At 62.8% G+C, this 19,383-nt stretch overlaps 1 protein-coding gene across 8 annotated transcripts; it reads right to left on the reverse strand.

Annotated features, from left to right (window-relative positions):
- Positions 1–410: 410 nt before the first annotated feature.
- On the reverse strand, positions 411–19,275 carry PDGFA (platelet derived growth factor subunit A). Of its 8 annotated transcripts, none has more exons than XM_073791769.1 (9): positions 19,156–19,275; positions 17,934–18,063; positions 16,406–16,502; positions 11,616–11,720; positions 9,576–9,763; positions 3,933–4,059; positions 3,355–3,423; positions 1,867–1,941; positions 411–1,528 (listed from the first exon to the last, which is right to left on the reverse strand). In XM_073791769.1, the coding sequence occupies exons 2-7, from the start codon at positions 17,994–17,996 to the stop codon at positions 3,368–3,370; spliced, it is 636 nt and encodes a 211-aa protein (XP_073647870.1). In that variant the 5' UTR covers positions 17,997–18,063; positions 19,156–19,275; the 3' UTR covers positions 411–1,528; positions 1,867–1,941; positions 3,355–3,367. The 8 variants fall into 8 exon arrangements, with proteins under 8 accessions (XP_073647870.1, XP_073647872.1, XP_073647869.1 ...); XM_073791771.1 differs by lacking the exon at positions 3,355–3,423 and adding an exon at positions 3,498–3,613; XM_073791768.1 differs by lacking the exon at positions 3,355–3,423 and having other exon boundaries at positions 1,867–3,354.
- Positions 19,276–19,383: the final 108 nt, after the last annotated feature.

Consider the following 19,383-nt stretch of genomic DNA (forward strand, 5'->3'; position numbering starts at 1 on the left):
CCGCGGGCGACGTAAGGCTGACCGTGTCCACTGGTACACGCGCAGACACCGCGGTCAACGCGCTCTGTGGGGTCAGGTCTTCCTCGTCCACTCGGCGTCTGAGGGGATGCACGGCTCCGCCTCCGTGAGGCCACGTGCGCCAGCAGGACAGCTCCTTTGGCCGCTTCCCGTAGCTTCTGGAATCCCACGGGCAGGCCTGGGATCACCGGCCAGCCCAGGACACTGTCATCTCCCAATCATCACCCGGGAGCTCCAGCACCCGGGCCATGGGCCATGGGCCACGTGACAGACAGGGCATGGACTCGGCTACGCAACTAGAAAAACGTGGCCACAAATGCTTTTCACATGTATGCATTTTGTTGGTGGGTTTTTTTTTTTCCTTTTGGTTCAAAAAAAAACATGGCAGGCTCTCAGGTATATAAAACTGGTAATATTAGACAAAAATACAAACTTCACCTTTACAAAAAAACAAAATCAAAAAAACAACACACACACATAATTTCTGTTGAATACACGTAAAGCGTAACATCTTACGAAAAATAAAGAGTTTAGGTTCTGTCCAAACACCAGCGGCAGCAGCAGGGAGCAACCCTGGGCAGCCACTCCGGAAAGCCACATCCCCAGGCCTGGCCGCAGCAGGTGGGAGGGACTCAGGGCAAGAGGCCTGGGGACGGCATGTGATTGGTTCACGCAGTTCTCTCGAAATGGCTTAAATTAAAAAGTGAGTAAAATGGGGCAAGGAAGAAACACGTGAAGGCAGAAACATTTAGGAAATGATGCATAGGTGGGTATACCATGTTTATTTTAATACATCTCATTTGTTTGCATCCTGCTAGGAAAGGTACCGTCCCACCGTCCTGACTGTTACTGCAGCCTGGTGTTATCGGTGTAAATGTCATCCAAGAGATAATTAAAAAAAAAAAAAAAAAAGCTAGGCAAAGAGTAGAAAGGAAAGCTTAATAATCACTTTATGGTGTAAAAAAAAAAATCCACTTAAGGCTCTCAGGAAGGTTTCTGTATAGACTTAAACACTACAGCAAGGAGATGTGGTTTCCGAGACATTCCCGGCTCCTGCGTGCCCCTGCAGAGCCCGGCGGCATCCGATCGCAGCCTTCAGAAAGCAGGCTCTGTGTCCTTGGCCAAAGCACCTGTGACCACCCTGGAAAGAGATCCAGTCTGCCGAGACGTCTGTCACTTCCATCCCTCGGGGCGTCCCTCCATTCCGGCAAATGTTTAGATATTTTTGTGAGTGAGTTTTGTTTGTCATGTTTCGTGGTTTTGTTTGCTCTCTTTTTTTTGACAAGGAAGCTTCTTATTGTTTCACCGAGTGCTACAATACTTGCTTTGATGTCACATAAACAACGTATACTGTCTCTTTGTTCTCCAGAGTGTGCATGGAGACAGTTTTCACGGAGGAGAACAAAGACCACGCTGGCAATAAGCACCGTACATAGTAGGTTCAGGAATGTAACACGCCATGTACATCCGTGTCCCGGAAAAGGGCTGCTGGCTGATCCTCACCTCACATCTGCAGGCAGAGGGGAGAGACAGACGCTGAGAGGCCGCGAGCACACACACCGCTGAGTGACGTCGATTGTGTGAAACATTTAAGCCAATCAGGGGTGTGCGCACACGCGCACACACACGCACACACACACACGCCTCATGGCAAGTCGTAGGATTCAGAGCTTTTATTAAAATTTTCAAATCAAATATGCCTCATTACCCTTTCTGTAACATCCTGACCAGAATTGGGACTAGGCTCTTGGGATCTCACAGTACACAGCTTCATAGCAAACCCCATTCTCCCATTGTACAGATAGGGAAAACTGAGGCCCAGAAAGGTTCTTATGCCTGTCTCCTCACCTTCTTCTTTCTTCCAGCCTACAGCTTGATGTGATTTCTGGAGATCCTGCAGCCATCTTGGGCCATGAGGCAACCCTGAGGATGGATGCCACCAGCAAGACAGAGGGGTCTCTGTGACCAGGCAGAGCTACACTGAGCTGAGCTAAGAGCAGCTCTTCCCCACCCTACGTCGCCTGTCTGTTGCTCATCCCAACACTTGTACCACCACATGCCCACAGCCTGAACGCTAGCAGGGAGGCAGGGACGCCTGCCCCTCCCTTTGGGGTATCAATCATCAGCTAGCCCATGGAGGCTAAGCCCAGTGGTCATAAACTTGGCAGCACAGGCAGGTATAAAACCAGCCCCTGCACCACACCCTGGGGACCCAAAAGCCAAGGCTGAGCAGTCGTTTTGGGGCTGCTTCAAGATCTGTCCACGTGGACCTTTCCTCCCCAGAGGATCCTCCTGAACGGACGTGACCTACGGGCCTCAGAAACTCCTGACCTGGCAGCGTTCTGCAGTCACACATCACTCAGCTGGAGCCTGGGCTCCCGGGCACCTGTCTCCAAGAATTCCTCTCACAACTATTTGTTTTGGATGCCATGGGCTCCCACATGCCCAGAAGCAAGGACCAGGCTCTGCAGAGCCAGACAGGCCAACACGAAGGACCAGGAAGGCTTAAAACTGCCTCCTCCGTGGTTGCCCACAGCCACTTTCTCCTGGGAAGCCCCTCTGAAAGACCACCTTTCCCAGGCCCCCTTACAGCAGAGGGGTGGCCAATGAGATCAAAGCAAAAGTCACTGGGTCCTTTCACGATTGTCCCCAGTCCCCACCATAATCTTTCTTCCAGGCCTGGAGTGTAACGTGATTTCTGGAGCTTTGGCAGCCATCTCGGGCCATGAGGCAACTCTGAGGATGGACACCACTAGTCCTGGAAAGAAGTGGGTCCCTGAGACTGCCATACATGCTCTGGTCTCCCTACCTTATCTCAACCCTTGTTTCTGGCATGTTATTAGCAGCCAAACACAACTGCCAACACAGTAGCCAACAGCCCTGTACGTTTACAAAGCATTTTCAGACAGGATCTACTCAGCCTTCAACAATCTTCATCTGTAATCCCTCTAAGCCTCAGTTTTTTCATCTGTCAAAGGAGGTGGGTAACCTGTCCGAGGTGATCCCAGCGAGTAAACGTCAGAGCTACCCCACTGCTGCTCAGGGAACCCAGATCACTCCGCTTGTGTGATGCCTTTGCCTCCCCAATCAACAAGGACCAAAGCCAGAGCAGGGGCCCCGGAGCAGGAGGGAGCCATGGGCCAGGTGTCCCGAGCAGCGGGAGGGGAGGGGTTGGGGATGGGAATGCGGAGACCCGCAGCCCAGCCAGACAGCAGAAGCTCGCGGACGGATCAAGGCCAATCAGGGCGCGTCCTCGCCTTCGGGGTGATTCGCCGAGTGATCAGTCGCTGCGCCTCCCACCCCAGGACTGCGGCATGGCCGGCGGCCGGCTCCTACCTGGTGGACCGCGTTAGGTGGGTTTTAACCTTTTTCTTTTCCGTTTTTTACCTGACTCCCTACGCCTTCCTGTTGACAGAAGGGCAGGGAGGGTGAGAGGGCCTAAGGGAGGGCTGTGGGGTGGAAACTGAAGCCGTAAATACCTGGGGTGTTTGTCTTTCTGTAAAACAACTCGATGGCGCTGGCACGGAGACACTTCCTGGTCCCCTCAAGCTGGCCCAACACGGCGGTCACGACGCCGGGCTGCTCTGGGCAAAGTCTGCCCCGGGGGAGGCCAGGACCCTGACTGGCAACGCCGCGGCCAGCGCCCACCACCCGCCGGGGACAGGGCCCTTCCTCGGCCGCATCTCACCCGCTCCCCCCACCAGCTGGGCGGGTGACTGGACCCGCACAGTGGCCAGACCTCCCTCCCTCCCCAGCAGGTCCCAGGCCACAAGGGCAGCTTAGTAAACGGGCCTTGGCTACAGCCCCCGATCCCGCCTCCCCCACCCACCCACCCACCCACCGAGCCCGCCGGACGCGGCCACAGAAGCCAGGCTCCGGACCCTCCGCTGCAGCAGCAGGACGGCGCCCCTTACCCGCCTCCTCTTCCCGGTGGCCGGGGCTCGGGCTGGCGCTCGCGCACGTGCATTCCAGGTGCTCCTCCAGCCGCACCTGCACCTCTTTTAACTTTGGCTTCTTCCTGACGTACTCCACCTTGGCCACCTGCCGAGACAGCGGCCTGCTATGGACAAGCGCACGCAGCCCTGGGGGTGGGGAGGCGCCGGGCCCCACCCGGGGTGCGAGCAGCCCGACTGCTGACCTCCGGGCTCCTCCCAGTGGGAAAAGCAGGGTTTTCGGGGAGGAAACAGCGAGCTGTGGTGCGGCATTTGCGGTTTGGTCCCACTTTTTGTTTAATATTTATTTATTTATTTGGCTGCTCCCGCGTCTTAGCCACAGCACGCAGGATCTTTTAGTTGCAGCATGTGAACTCTTAGTTGCGGCACGTGGGATCTAGTTCCCTGACCAGGGATCGAACCCAGGCCCCCTGCATTGGGAGCCTAGAGTCTTGGCTACTGGACCACCAGGGAAGTCCCTGGTCCTATTTTAACTTAAAATAAACCTAAAGGGCTCACACACGCCAGGAGAAGGCCCGAAGGGACGCACTCAAGGTGGGAGCTCTGGGTGAAGGAAGGTGTTTGCGGCCACGTTTTAGGGACCTCTGGGACAATGTGTACTTGCCTATCAGCAGCTGAGGAGCAGGGCTACTGCTCGTGGTCTGCGGCTCGGGTGTCGCCCTCCCTCCTGTCCCCCCCGAGGCCCGCGGAGGAGCGCGCAGCCCTCGGGGCTCACAGGGAGGCTGTCGGTCTGGACGCACATTCTGGCCTGCCATAGACTCCAGACGAGAACCCCTCGGCCACCTGACGTGGGGCCGGGCCCAGCCCTGCAGCCTTGCCCGGGTCCCAGTTCCCGGGATGGCCCTCAGGGACACCCACTCCACCCCTCGCTGTTCTCCCGGGGAGACAGGCAGGAAGGGAGCAGAGCCCACCCAGCATTCACCCTGGGCACGTGGAGGCCCCGGGGGAGCCTGGCTCGTGGTCCAGAGCTGGCCAACGTGAACGGGGCCCCGGGCCACGAGCAGAAGCCCCCAGCCCAGGGACAGTCCTTCACAAAGGGCCTGGAGGCCAGAAGATGGGGGACCCCCGTCCAGGCCCGGCATGGCCACGTGGCTACACCTTCTGGGCACCTCCCCGGTTTCCTCTGCGGGGAAGGTACGAGGACCCAGGGCCCCAGGCACGGGGGCGGGCTTGCCACCCACCAGACAGACTGGCCATGGGACCCGTGCACGGTCCAGCGGCGCTGTCCCCCGTGGGCCCCTTGGTGAAGGGCACATGACACCAGCTGCTCAAGTCTTTAGAGAAAAGTCTTATTTTTCTTATCAAAGAAAAACAAACAGGAATTTTCGGTGGCACCTGCTTCTGGGTGTGCAAGGGTTCCAGGCCGGTCAGGCACCTCTGTCTGGCCAGGAAACGGCTACATTTTCTCCCCCAAGAACACACTGTGAGCATTAAATTCTCAAAAGCGTCCTGCACAATAGCCAAGGCCACAGATCAAGACGCTGACACCCTTGGGACCCCATCCCACTGCCTCGGGCCCCAGACCCATACTGGAGCCTACTGGGGCCCCACATCCCCCCTCCTTCCCGCTGATTGTCTTGGGAGCCTGGGCTGCACCTGAAAAACCTGACATTCAGATTCCCCACCACGGAGCTGCTGTGTCACGAACACCCCACCCGCACGTTCCCGGAGCAGACCCACAGGAGACGCCATCCAACAATGCCGTCACCCTTCCAAGCAGGGCCTTGAGTTCCTGCCGCTCACTGGCCCCCCGAGCTGGGCTGCTATGAGGCAGGACGCCCCCAGGAGGGCCAGGGAGAGCCACGCCCTGCAGGGGACCCCCCAGATTATCAGAGTGCCACCCAGAATAAACACCAGTATCTGCTGAACCCCACGTGCCAGGCCTACCCTGAGAGGGCACAGCAGCGGCTCGCTTTACAGACGGGGAAACTGGGGCAGCATGAACAGGGCTTGTTTCCCCAGAAGGAGGCCTGGACTTGGAACCGGCAGAGGCCCTGGGCTCACCGCTTAGCCGGGGGGACACCCTGAGTCTACTGGGTGAGGGCTCTGGGGCTCCACGGCCGACTCCTGGGGTCACGGCCGACAGACCTCGACCTGGCTCACAGGCGGTGGTCCTCCTCCAGGCCCGGCTTAGGGGCCACAATGGCACAGAGAAAGCGACCCAGCTCCAGGGCCTAGAAGCATGCCCACCTTCCAAGGCGCTGGCCTCCCTGACCGCTAGGGCTCCCCCCGGGCAAGGGTAGGGCATCCCTACCCACCAGAGGGGAGGGACTCAGGGGCCCTTTACCTGAGACTCACTGCCACTGCCACTGCTTTCCCCCCAAAGCCCCAAACTAGCTCCCCAAACAGCAATGGCTAATGGGGCCCCAGCTGGGACCTCCCACCCAAAGCGACCCCCAGTCCAATACTGGGTGCAGAGACCCATTACTGGACATCCCAGGTGGACACGCCAGACCCACTTCCCAGAAGCCTGAGGTCTAGCAAAGCAGAGCTGCGGACGCCCACCCTGGGCATGACCACAGAGCTGGGTCCAGGCTTCTGGAGGCCTGGCCCACGGGCTGCCCTGAAAGCAAATGCAGCCCCACACCTCCACCGTGTGAGAGGCTGGAGGCCCGCAGGTGGGGACATGGCTGCTCAGAGATGCTCCTTCACCCCGAGCCACTGCCAGCCCGGCCCGGGGTCTGCACTGCGGGGAAGACACCAAGCGCTGACCACGCTGAGCAGAGGGCAGGGAAGTCGGCCCCCGGGACCCCTGCCCACCTGGCAACGCTGGAGGGTCTGCAGGCGTGCCAGGGCCCGCTCCAGATGCCACCCCGAGGGCAGGCCCTGGAGGGCCAAGGCCGCCAGCGAGCTGTGGGCACAAAACGCCTCACGGCGGTCACGGTGGGGAGCTGGGGGGCGTGTCCTGACCCAGGGCCTGGGGGCTGCCTCCAGCTGAGGACACCTTGCGCCGTTCGGCCACCTGGGCCTCAGGAGGGCAACCACTCCCGACCTCACCGTTATCTCCCTCCAATAAGGGGCGCCTCTGACCGTGCACGACCCGGAGGGCGTCATCCCTACCGACCCCCAGGAGCCATCACACCGCACCCAGCCTGGGGTTCCCAGGGGCCCCCTCCCTGCTCGGCCTCAACCCCGAACGGAACAGGAAGGGCTCCTGGACAGGCTGGGGGGCCAGGCCAGCCCCCACAAGGGGCCTCCTGTTCCCACTGGCCTCTGTCTCCTCTCTGCCAGAACCCCCAGTGTCTGGGGCTGGATGTTTTCCTGCCAACCTTCGGATGGGTGGGCAGGGAGGGGATGCCTTCCCTGAAGAAGGAGACGGAGGAAGGGGACCGGGTCTGAGGGGGGCAGGGCCTCCGACGTGGAGCCAGGCTGCCTGGCCCCTGGCTGCAGGACTGAGCCCTCTGGGCAGACGGAGGCCCATGGGGGAGCCCCGGGCCTGTGCCCAAGCGGAGGTGGACCACCCATCCTCACCCACTGTGCCGCTAGGATCCCCGAGGAGCTCTGCACACCTACCCGCCCTCAGGGTGGACCAGGGCAGAGAGGCGGGGTTAATGCCCATCCCAGGACCAGACACGCCCTGGTCCTCACACTGCGGGAAGCCGGGGTGGGAGCACTGGGGAATCCCCAAAGGCTGGAGCCCCCGCGCAGAGAGCCCCACTCCCTTCCCGCTCCCCTGTGCCTCCAAGCCCCTGTCTCATGCCCTAAGGACAGGCCCCAAAGCCCACCTGCAGGACAGTCTAATCTTGGGCACCCCACCCCCATGCCCCAGAGAGAAAGACCTCAGTTACCCAGCTTCTTGGGGCTCATAAGACGCCTCCAACACGCCACAAGCGAGGACCCCCAGACCCAAGGAAGCAGAGGCGGGCTGGCCGGGCTGGCGGCAGAGACCCCACAGGCAGGGCGGTTAGACCTCAGTTTCCTCCTTTAACTGAGGAAGAGGAATCAGCGGGGGCAGTGGGGATGCAGTGCTGGGCTGGGGGCCCTACCGCCCAGTCTGGAGCCCTGAGGCGGAAGCCGGCGCCCCAGGCAAGCACTCCAGGGGCAACTCAGCCCCAAGGGGAGCGTCTGCCTGAGGCCGTGGGGCAGCAGGCGCGGAATTTGCTTACTCAACACCCAAAGCACGCAGAGGACCAAGTCCCCAAGGTCAAGTGAAGTCCCAGTTCCAAGTCTAAAGTGCTTCTCACACGCCGGCTACAGGGTCCTTCACCCCGCACCTCACGCGGGGCCGGCGGCCGGCTTGACGGGCCTGGACTCACTGACTCACAGGGGATCTGAAATCACTCCTAGTGGAGAAATGAATTCTACTGCACCCCACAAGCGAAGGCCTCCTTCCAGGAAAGATGGACCCCCTGCCACTGGAGGCCCAGCTGAGAGGGGGCGGGGCTGCTCCTCGTGGAAGGTGCCAAGTCCACGCCCCCAGGGTCACGTGGGATCATGACCCACCCAGACCCAGCTTCCGGCAGGCGGGGGGGGGGGGGGCAGCCCCTCCTCTAGACAGGAACCCCCCCAGAATTCTCCAGCCTCAGCCACACTTCGGAGAAGCCAGGAGACAGTCTAGAAGCCTCCCTCCAACCTGCCCTTTGGAAAAGAGAAAGACTGACACCCAGAAGCAGGGACCCTTGCCTCCAAATAGCAAGGCCAGCTGCCCCCATGGGAGTTCCACAGTCCCAGAGCCTGAGTCCCAGCGCCTCAGACCCATTCCACACGAGAGGCAAGTGCAGCCGGAGGGGAGCAGGCCAAGGCCGGGAAAGGCTTCCAGCCACCGGGCCAAAAGCCAGGCCCCAGTCTGGCTGCCCAGTGACCCGAGGAAGCAGAGTCTTCCCCAGGACTCAGCGGAGGAGCTCCTGGACGTGTCACGTGAGCCTGACCTCTGTGCGTGCCCCCGGTGCTGCCCTCAGAGGTCATCACAGCCAGCCCCCTGCCTGGGAGAGGGCTTCATGGCAAAGCACTGGCCATGTGCTGGCTCCCAGGGGCCCCAGGAGGGCGGCGAGGACATCCAACCCAAGCCATGGGGCCTGTGGGTCTCCAAGTAAGAGTACACCCCCCGCCACAGGGGTGCGGCCTGACCCCCAGCACCTCAGCACCCCCAGAAGGACCCCTCTGGCTAGCACTCCACTGACACACACGTCCAGTGGAACGGGGGCGCCCTCCCGGATTTCAGACAGGGACGGAGGTCCAGCATGGCAGGCAGAGCACCTGGCCCCTTGCCTGAGCCCACCCGACCCCCAGCCTCCCCCCCCACCAGGTCCCACCCCAGCGCTCCCTTCCTGTCTCCAGCAGGGTGAGGCCCTGAGGGGCCCACCAGCCCCTTGCCGTGCACCATAGCCCCCACTGAAGTGCTCGTGAGGCCTCTCCAGGGCCTGGAGGAGACGTCAGGCAGCTCCCAGCTAAGTCGCTGGACACCTCGCGAGACCCGTTAGTGAGGCAAACAACTGCGTCACGAGATCCAAACTTGCTTCGCATGACCGACCATGACCCAAGCCCCGGCTCCACCCCCGGCCTCAGCGTGCCTGTCAGAGAAACGGGAGCGTCCTCCGGCTCAGCAGCATGCCGGCCGCCTGGCTGGGCGGGGCTACCCCTGGGGCGGGGGCACGCCGAGCTCACCTTGACACTCCGGTGGTGGACGCGGGACGGTTGGCACTTGACACTGCTGGTGTTGCAGCAGCCGGTACAGCGCTTCACCTCCACGCACGGGGGCCAGATCAGAAAGTTGGCAGACGTGGGGTCCACCTGGCTCCGAGGTATCTCATAAATGACCGTCCTGGTCTTGCAGACTGCGGGGATGGCTTCCTCTGCAGAGGCAAGAGCCCGGTGAATGTTCTGGAAGCCCCAGGGCTGCGGCAGCTCCCAGAGGCCCAGGCAGGAGCATCCCCATGGCCCACAGCTTCCTCCAACAGGGCCTGTCACACAGCCCCCGGTCCAGCAGAAGCAGAAAGACTCCAGCCCCCAACGGGTGCACCTGACTGGCCCAGAGATGAGCAGGGGCTTGAGGGCCAGGAGGGGAGACCCTGGGGAAGGGGGCTGTGGGGAGCCCACCCTGGGGGCGGAGGGCTGAAAATCCCCCAACACCCCGGGGGCTCACACAACCCCTGCAGCCAGCACGGAGCAGGGACAGCCGCCTTCACCCCAGTGCCAGGGGGCAGGGGGGCAGGGGGGCGGTGTCTCAGATGCCCCCACCTCCTGAGGGCCCCCTCCTCCTGCATGTGCATCCTCAGTGGCCTCTAGGGACAAGCCACCAAACGAAGAGGGCTGGGTGCTGGGGGTCTGGCCGACCCAGTGGGGGAAGGGGCTCCACTCACAGCGCCCACCGGCTACAGGGGCCTGGGGAGTCCAGCCAGGCAGGGCCAAAGGTGGAGCCAGGGACAGGGACCTTCAGTCCAGCCCTAGCTCTGCTCACAGGCACCCCTTTCATCTGCAGCAGAACAGACATTCATCGAGGGTCCTGCAGCCCTAGTAGAGCATCTGGCCTCGGAGAAGGGAACACACGTTCACAACAGCCCTACCAGAGCACCTGACCGTGGAGCTGGGAACACACGTTCACAACAGCCCTAGCAGAGCACCTGGCCTCGGAGAAGGGAACACACGTTCACAACAGCCCTACCAGAGCACCTGGCCTTGGAGATGGGAATACACGTTCACAACAGCCCTACCAGAGCACCTGGCCGTGGAGCTGGGAACACACGTTCACAACAGCCCTACCAGAGCACCTGGCCTCGGAGAAGGGAACACACGTTCACAACAGCCCTACCAGAGCACCTGGCCGTGGAGATGGGAACACACGTTCACAACAGCCCTACCAGAGCACCTGGCCGTGGAGAAGGGAACACACGTTCACAACAGCCCTAGCAGAGCACCTGGCCGTGGAGATGGGAACACACGTTCACAACGGCAAACGCCACCCGGGGCCGGCCCGCTGGCCTCAGCCAGGGATCATTTACCCACACACCACGCCCAGAAGTAAACGCTATAAAATCCATATTCTTGGAGGAAATAAAGCTCGGACAGAGGGAGTCACATGCCCAAGGTCACACGGGGGATGGGCAGCAGTCGGGACCCACAGGTGGCAAGGGAGTGGGTGGTCACACACCCTCCAGCTGAGCCCCTGGGGCAAGATCTTCCCTCAAGGCTGAGCCTGAGGCCCCAGGAGACCCCCACCAGCTAATCACTCCTAAAGGGACCAGGCGGACCCGGGGTCTCTCTGCGAGAGGGAACAAACCCTGCATGGGGGCCGGGGGGCCAGGTCTGAGTGGGCTTGGGGCCCTGGGAAGGGCCCACCAGGCCCAGCACGGCTGTACCCACTGCTCTGCGGCGCAGCTGGGAGCACAGTGTGCTGCACGTTACGAGCTGGAAATTAAACACGACCCGTCTTCCAGCGAGGCTGTCTGCAGCGCAGGCCCCAACAAGACCGGGCACTTCAGGAATTTATGACGGCTCCCCCCTCCTGGAAACTCTCGGCCCAGGCCAGGCCTGCAGCAATGAGCAGGGAGGAGGGACGCGCACGGGACCCTGAGCAGGCTGTGCCTTTGTCTTACAGAGAAGAGAAGGGACGGATCCCCCGAGGCCACGGTTGGGGGAATGGGGGAGAGGGCAGGCCCCAGAGCCCCTCCCGCAGCCCCCCACCGGCCCAGCAGTCCTGGGGCTCACCGATGCTTCTTTTCCTCCGAATGGGCACAGGCCGCTTCTCCAGCGCATGCTTGGCGCCATGGCCCCCGTGGGCTCTCAGGCTGGTCTCCAGAGGCTCCTCGGCCCCTGCAGGTAGAAACAGGAGCTAGCGACCGGCCGCCCACACCTGCGCACCCAGGGTCTGTCCAGCAGCACGTCCCTCCCCAGACCAGACGGGGTCCCTCCACACCCACAAGGGGGCTTCAAGATGTGCACAGGATGAGACTCCCAACCGCCAGCAACGTCCCACCCAGCCCCACGCAGCTGACACGAGGTCCCCGACACACGTCACCACGAAGCCAAAGCCACAGGCCCGTGGGGAAGGGGCTGCAGCCGGCCTGCCCCGCGGCTCCTCCTCAAGGAAGCGCAGGTGAGGGCTGAACCAGGTAAGGAGGCACCCGAGGCCAGCCCTCCCTGCCCAGGAGACCAGAGCCCACAGGCCTGCTGCTGCCAGCTGGACAGGGGACCTTGGACAGCGGGCTGGACAGCGGGCTGGACCGAGGACCAGCAGGGGCTGCTGCCGCGACTTGTGCACTGCACGTGTCTCCTCCCCCACTGCCCTCACTTAAACCAACCCTCGATGAGCATCCTGGCCGTCGAGGGGCGTCAGAAGCAAGGCCAGACTGGGCCTCAGCCAGACCCCACTGGTCCCTGAACTTAGCCCACTGCGAGGAGGAGGAGGACACGAGAACCGGGAGTGGGGAGTCAGGAGTCTGGGTGCCTGTCGGGGGGACACAGCTTTCAGGAAGGAAAGTGCTTTGCCATCCAAGTATCTAAGGCCTGCAGAGCAGCGGCCTCAGAGCCAAGGTCACAGCTGGGCCTAGTCCCCCGGACTGGCTACAGTCCCCTCGGTACGCACACCACCACCCTCTCTGTCCCCAAGGCCCCCAGAAAGGGGGTGCAGGAGACACAGTCCTGCCACCTGCCATCTGGCCTGACCCAGCCCAAGGACAGCGCCTGCACCTGGATGAAGTGGGTCCCACTTGACCTCCCCACCCTGGCCTCCAGACCCACTGGGGGATCGTCCCACTTCTCCTTTCTGTCACTGCCTCCCCCATAGATACCCAGGGGCAACAGGTCCCGAGAAGGTGCACCCCAATAGTCAGCAGCTGCATAAAGATTCCCCCTCTTGCCACCCCCCCACCCCAAGAAGCCCCAGTGGTATCCTGGCCACCAGCTCAGACCAGAGGCCCACTCCTCGGTGCCCGGCCCACCTCGGCCTTGGTGACTGTCCACACACCCACAAGTCTGGAACCTGCACTCATCGGAAACGGAGCACAAACGGGGCAAACGCGATGGGAATGCAGAAGACATGCCTGCCTTGAATGCCGGCGTCCAGGAGAACCCAGCTCTTCCCTCAAAATGACTCAATGTTCCACTGCCGCTCATTTTTTCTGAGACCCAAAATAAGATCAGAACAGAGCTACTCAGGCAGTAAGAATTTCCCGTCAACCAACTGTTACAAGAAACATTTTTTCATGAAAAAGTGACATTATGAGTCATGTCCTGGTGGTGGCCATCTTGCCATCGCCAAACCCAGAAGCAGCTGGTCCATCCTGAGCTTCTAAGAGAAAATGGAACGGCAGCAACCCGGGCTGCACCCCCGCGCCTCACTCTAGCCAGGCGACAGCCGCCTGCTGGGATGTCAAGGCGCCCCGTGTGCAGTAGGTGTGCCGCTTCTTCACCGCGGAGGAAACTGAGGCCTGAGACGCGGAAGGACAAGCAAGGCCAGCGGCCGGCAGGAGACCCCAGGGGCCCGTGGCCAGACCCAGACCGCCTTCCGCCCAGGCCTCTCGCCCCCCAAAATGAGCAGAGAAGACACAGCCTCCTCCCAGTCCATCGACTGTCCTGAAACCTGAACCAGGGACTCGATCTCAGTCAGGAGTAGAAAGAGCTCCCGGTCAGACAAGCTCAGCCACTGCCCCATCGAGATGGGTGGTCTGGAAGCCCAGCTCGGACCCGCTGACCCCGCTGACGCGGAGGCAGCCCTCTGATTTACGCAGGTCGAGATGCAACTAGTGGGGACTCCCAAGAGAAGCCGACGCGTGAATCATGCCCTAAAACTGCTCTCAGAACAGTTAATCAACGGCTTTCCCTTTTGCCTGTTACGCACACACGTCCAAAGGATGGGGAGCCGTCCTCCAGCCGTCAGTCCTGGAGGAGCGCTAATGGCCGAGACGGGATATTTATGTATCGGTTACTCAATGACCACGGGCGCTGGGCCAGGCTGCTCAGAGAACAAAGCTCCCAGCTCCCGCCACAGCTCCGCTGAATGGCCTGCTCTCAGCACACCCGACACACAGGCCACAAACTTCACGCTACTGGCCATTAGAAGACCACATGCTGGTCTCTCCACCCAAAGGCCACACGTGAAAAACCAACTGCCCGGTCCTCGTGCACGCTTGCAACTCGCAGGCGCTGGCACAGGAATCCACCGCCTCGGGGCCTCCAGCGCAGCTCCTCACCTGTAAAATGGGAACAAGGTCCGGCTACAGGGAGGAGGCCACGCCCCACCTGCCAATCACACAGCCCAGCCCACTTGGGAGGAGCCACTCTGTTAAAGGAGCCTCCTTCCTGCTTCCTGGGCATCAGCCTGGAAGAGCCCCCTTCAGAGTTTCAAAGAAAAGTAAGGACACCCAGAACAACGGGTCTCCTCCGCACCCAGCCCCCTCCTCACTGACCCCAGACCGGCCTCTGACCGGACCTGGTGGGGAGTGCTGGGCCTGGAGGGCAGCTTAATCCTCCAAGAAATGACCCCACAGCTGTTTGCAACCTTTCTTTCCTAGCAGCCAGCTCCGTTTCTACTCTTCACGTTGAACGGAAAGAGAAGTCGGGGAAGAGACACCCCCCGCCCCCGCCAACCCCGCAAAACAAGCTACAGAAGCAAACAGCTCAGGTCAGAGCTTCCATATCTGTGAAAGGGGGGCTGACCAGGATGGAGGAGACCCACTTTGGGGTGTGTATCACAAAGGGTCCCAGAGGGGCATGGCTGCTGAGCAAGGGAGACCCTGAGGCCCCTCCAATGTTCTCACCCCCGACGTTTCCCAGGCACTAGGAGTCCCACTCTCAGACCCCAGATCTTCTGACGGGCCGGGGGTGGGGGGTGGGGGGGAGGTGATCCACTCTCTCCACCCCCTGGGGCAGGAGGGAGCCGGGCTCCCGGGGGCTTTTATAAGGGGGCAATTTGAAGCCAGCCCGGAGAACCGGCTGGTGCACCCTTACGTTTTCTGTTTGGACCCTCCAAGGAGGCGGTGGACCCAGAAGCCCCCAGGTCAAGAACGCTATCAGCGTGACCCCAGAGCTGCAATGCTAAAAGCATTCATGGGTGGGGGGTGGGGGAGAGGCGGGGCTGCGGAGACCAGAATAAGAATGGCCCCAGCAGAAAGTGAATGGCCCATTTCCCAATGGCAACCCAAAGCTGGTCCTGCAAGGAGGCCCAGCCTTTCCCAGGCCTCTCTTCTGCCAGCCAGAAAAAAACCTCTCTGGGAGCCAGTCTCCCCACTTTCCCCAGTCCATCAGGGAGCAGCAGAACGCAGGCAAGTGTTTTCCTCCGCTCACCAAAGCCAAATCCTTCCCCCCAGGGTTACACATCAAGGGGCCAGATCAAAATCCCCCCCGGCCCAACTCTGATCTCCAAGTGAAATTCTACCCCCTTCCTGATAAGGATCACCCAAAGGATTTCCTGGGTCAAGAAACTACAGAAACCATCGCCCTCGCTGGAAAATGGTTTTGGCATGAAATGAAAATAGTTCAGGCCTCTCCACCACCATAATTAGGTACAAATTTCCAAACGACTAGACCATGTGATTTTACTTAATTCCCCCGCCGCCCCCCTTTTTCAGAGTAGTTTGCAGGGAGAGAAAAATCTTCATTTCACGTAAAATTCTTCCAACCGACTCCTACTGGCTTCAGCGGCTCCATCTGACAAGTTCATTGGGGAACTCTTTTAATCCCGTCAACAGTAAGCTCTCCGATTTGAGCATCTCCCCAGCTAACTCACACTGGAGCTCCTGCCACAAAAACGTGGGCCAGAATCCTTGTCCTCTAGGAAGGGCCTCCCTCTGGTCCACACCCAAGCGCAACCACCCAACATCATCGGGCTCCCGGCCCAGCCAACCTGGGCCCCTCACCACCTTTGCCCACCTGGGGCCAGTACCCTGCCACTGCCACCCAAAGGAGCTTCAGGGTCCTCTTGTCGAAGAAACTGTTTTCTAAAGTGGCTCAGCTCCAGAGCCTGTGGGGGAGCCCCAAAATAGTCCCCAAACAGCAGATGTGTCCAAGGCGCGCCTTTTTATTGGCTCATGAAAACAGAAAGACAAGGGCCTCCTACAACCACAAAGGCCCAGCCCCACGTCAGGAGCGGGGCAAGTTCGCGGGGATGACAAAGGGGCCCAGCCGGGGGGCACCGGTGCACGCCTACCCGACCGGCGCCCGGGGCCTGGGCCGCACACCTGGTCGGGGCGCCGGCGCCCTCTATGCGGCTGAACTTTCTGTGACACACTGGGCATTTTCCTTAAGTGCAAAAACAATCCCTGGGCGAGCGAGCAGCCCTCGGCCGCCGCCAGGAGAGAAAGTGGTGATTGGAAGAGAAACTCCTGACTCATCCGCCTGGGCTTTTATGGCCCGGGATTGGATTCTGACCTTTCGGTGCGCTCCTGCTCGGCGCCTGGCCCGGCCCGGACGCGGGAGGCGGCGCGGGGCGCACATACCGCCTGCCCGCCTGCCCGCCGCCCGCGCCCTCCCAGCGCGCCGAGGGAAGGGGCGCGATTTACCTACGGAGTCTATCTCCAGGAGTCGCTGGAGGTCCCGGATGCTGTGTATCTGACTGTGCGCCAGCCTCTCAATGACCTCGCGGGGGATCTCGGCTTCCTGCAAGCAGAGCAACACGGTCAGCGCCCCGGGCCGCCCAGAGCGCCTGGTCCCCGGACCGAGGTTGCCCCGCCCCAGCGCGCGCGGGCGCCTCGCACGCAGGCCGCCCGACCCCCAGCCCGGGCCCTGGAGCCTGAGGCCGGGGTGGGGCTGGGTGAGACCCCCATTTCTCCGTCCCCAGCCATGTCTGCCCTTGCAAAAAGAAAGCGCTCCCCACCATTAAATTAAAAAAAAAAAAAAAACCGCTCGGCCCCTCCGCCCCGGGGTGTCGGTTACAAGAGGTCTGGGGCAGAGAGGGGCCCAGGGAGTTGCTGATCTAACAGTGAAATCAACATCTAGGAAGATCAAGTTGAAATGCGTCACGGATGGGCGACGAAAGTCACGGCAGCCCTAACACTTTAATCCACCCTGGGGCTTAAATTTCACACCCAGAATCCCGGGCCGAACCTGCGGGGGAGAGGGTCTCTCGTCAGCACACACGCGCACGCACACACACACACACACTCGCCCCACCCCGGGCTCCGGCCCAGCCGCGGCCCTAGCGCCGACTAAGACGCCCCAAATCCAGCCGCGGCTGGGAGGGGCTGCCAGGGAACTTAAGGGTTAATATCTACCTCTCACAGCTCCGGGTCCCAGCCCAGACCACCCCCACCACTCGGCCTCCCCACCCCCCCACCCCACCCCCCGCCAACCCCGCTGCTTCCTGCTTTTTAAAGGGAGTCGCGGGTAGCTGGGGGGTCTCAAGCACTAAGTTCCCACGACGGGGCGCAGAAAGTCATTCATCACAGCAGAGCTCCCGGGGATTCGGAATTCGAGATTGGGGGCTGAGGGTGGGGACGCGGGCGGTGGGAGGGCGAGGGCGCCTGGCCCGGCCCCGGCTCGCCTCGCTCAGCCACCTGTAAGCAGGCCCCGGGCGGGCGGGACTGCGCTGGCCCAGCCGCCCCTCCGGGCATGGGGACCGGGAACCTGGGTCTGCGGCTCCGCGCTGCCCACCCTGCCTGCCGGGGGCTCCCGCCGCAACCGCCCCTACCTGTTTGTCGGCGGCTCTTCTACCTTCCCTGACTCCGCTGGCTCACACACACACCCCCTTCCGCGCTCCCCGCACCCCGATGCTGCATTGTCCGCCGCGCCCCGGATTTCCCTCCTCGGAAAGGAGCCCGCGCCCCCCGAAGTTTCTCCCCACTCGTCCACCCAGCCGCCACTCCGTCCCTCCACGGCAGAGCGACGCAACACGCTGGAAACTCACCAGACACACTTAGGCATGGCAGAAAATAGAACCCAGTTGGGAAAATTTAAAAATCGACCACGCTAGCAGAAATCAAAATGCGCTCTGCAGAGCCCCAGAGCCCGGGCTCCTCGGCCCGCGAGCGGCCGCAGGGGGCGTGCGCAGGGGGAGTCGGAGAGAGGACGGGGCGCGGGGGTGGCACCCACCTCGGCCAGGGCACTGGCGAGGTATCCGCAGCCGAGAAGCAGCAAACAAGCCCAGGTCCTCATCGCGTCCCGAGGCGCTGGCGGCTCGGCGGGGTGGCGAGGCCGCGGGGCGGGCGCTCCAGCCGGGCTCCTGTGGCGGCGAGATTCAGTACCATCCCTCAGGGAGCGCGGCCCGGAGGAGGGTGGCGCGGAGAGCAGGGAGCCGACGGAGCGCGCCAGGCGCGAGCAGCGAGTGCGGAGAGGCAGGCAGCGCCACCGAGGAGGAGGAGCAGGGAGTGCGCGCTCGCCGCGCCCGCCGCGCCGGGAGCCTCCTGGGCCGCCGGGTAGGGGGTGGGGACGGAAGGGGCGGAGGGCGGGGGCTGGGCCTCTTCCTTGGTGCGTTCCCGGTGCTGGCCGCCGCCGCGCTCGCTCCCCGGCGCTGGCTCTAGGAGCGACCAGGCCGGTAATTCTGCATATTTGCGGGCGTCAGCCCCGAAAGGGACCCCGGAGCGAGGCTGGAGCCGCTGCCGCCGCACCACCCATCACCTGTCTGGACACCCGGCCAGGCCCGGCGCGGGCTCGCGCTCTCCCTGCGGGCTGCGGGCGGCCCTGCGCGCCCGCCGCCGGCCCCGCGCTCGCCTCCGGCCTCCTGTAGCCGCCGCCGCCCGGCCGGGCACGGCACGGCCCAGCACGGCGCGGCCCGGCGGCCTGCGTGCGCCCCTCAGCGGCGCGCCCTCGGCTCCGGCGCCGCGCTCCGCCCTCCGCCGGCCCGAGCCGGGCAGAGCCCGCGGCCGCTCCGCCTGGCAGCCGCCGCCCGCCCGGGGCCTCGCCGCGCGGGCCTGAGGGCGGGCGCAGGGCCGAGCCGCCGCCGCCGCCGCCGCCGCCGCCGGCGGCAGGAGAGGAGGAGGGGCGCGGGCAGGCCCGGCTCGCCGGAGTTGTGCGGGCTCCGCAGGGCGCGCGTGTGGAGCCGGCCGGCGGCGGGGAGGGGGTTATAGCGCCGCCGCCGCCGCGCCCCCCCCCCCCCCCCCCCCCCTCGCCTCCCCCGGATTCCGGGACCGCGACCCGCACCTCGGAAGCGTGCGGGGGCCGCACGGGCCGGGCAGGGCCCGGCCGCCGCCGCCGCCGCCGCCGCAGTGAGCACACACGCGCTCACGCAGGCAGTAAAATCCATCAAGGCCCCGCTCCCGGCCCCGAGCACAGCCGCCGGGGCTCCCCGCGCACCCCCTCCCTCGAGCTTGCCCACCCTCCAGTGCCAGCTGCAATCCTGCAGCACCGGACGGGGAGGGGAGGAGGCCGCCGCAGAAGTGCCGCCGTCGCCGGCTCGCCTCTCTCGGGCCCCAGCGGCGGCAGAGGGCAGCGCCCAGAACTGCTACGCCAAAAAGGGCAAAAGCGAGCCGGCCCCCGCCTCCCGCCCCCCGCCCCGGCGCTCCGGCTTCTTTCCACGGTTTGGATCATGGGCCCCTGCCTCCCC

Source organism: Tursiops truncatus, chromosome 15 (genome assembly GCF_011762595.2).
Source record: "Tursiops truncatus isolate mTurTru1 chromosome 15, mTurTru1.mat.Y, whole genome shotgun sequence".
NCBI classification, from domain to species: Eukaryota; Metazoa; Chordata; class Mammalia; order Artiodactyla; family Delphinidae; genus Tursiops; species Tursiops truncatus.

What these genes read in the sequence shown, in the direction of transcription:
- PDGFA (XM_073791772.1), bottom strand. Translation starts at nt 13,022, where the DNA reads ATGAGCGGCAGTGGAACATTGAGTCATTTTGAGGGAAGAGCTGGGTTC. An exon ending in GGACAGTCACCAAGGCCGAG is followed by an intron (nt 11,721 to 12,847) that starts GTGGGCCGGGCA and finishes TTCTACCTGCAG; the next exon opens with GGGCCGAGGAGCCTCTGGAG. An exon ending in TCGGAGGAAAAGAAGCATCG is followed by an intron (nt 9,764 to 11,615) that starts GTGAGCCCCAGG and finishes TTGCCTCTGCAG; the next exon opens with AGGAAGCCATCCCCGCAGTC.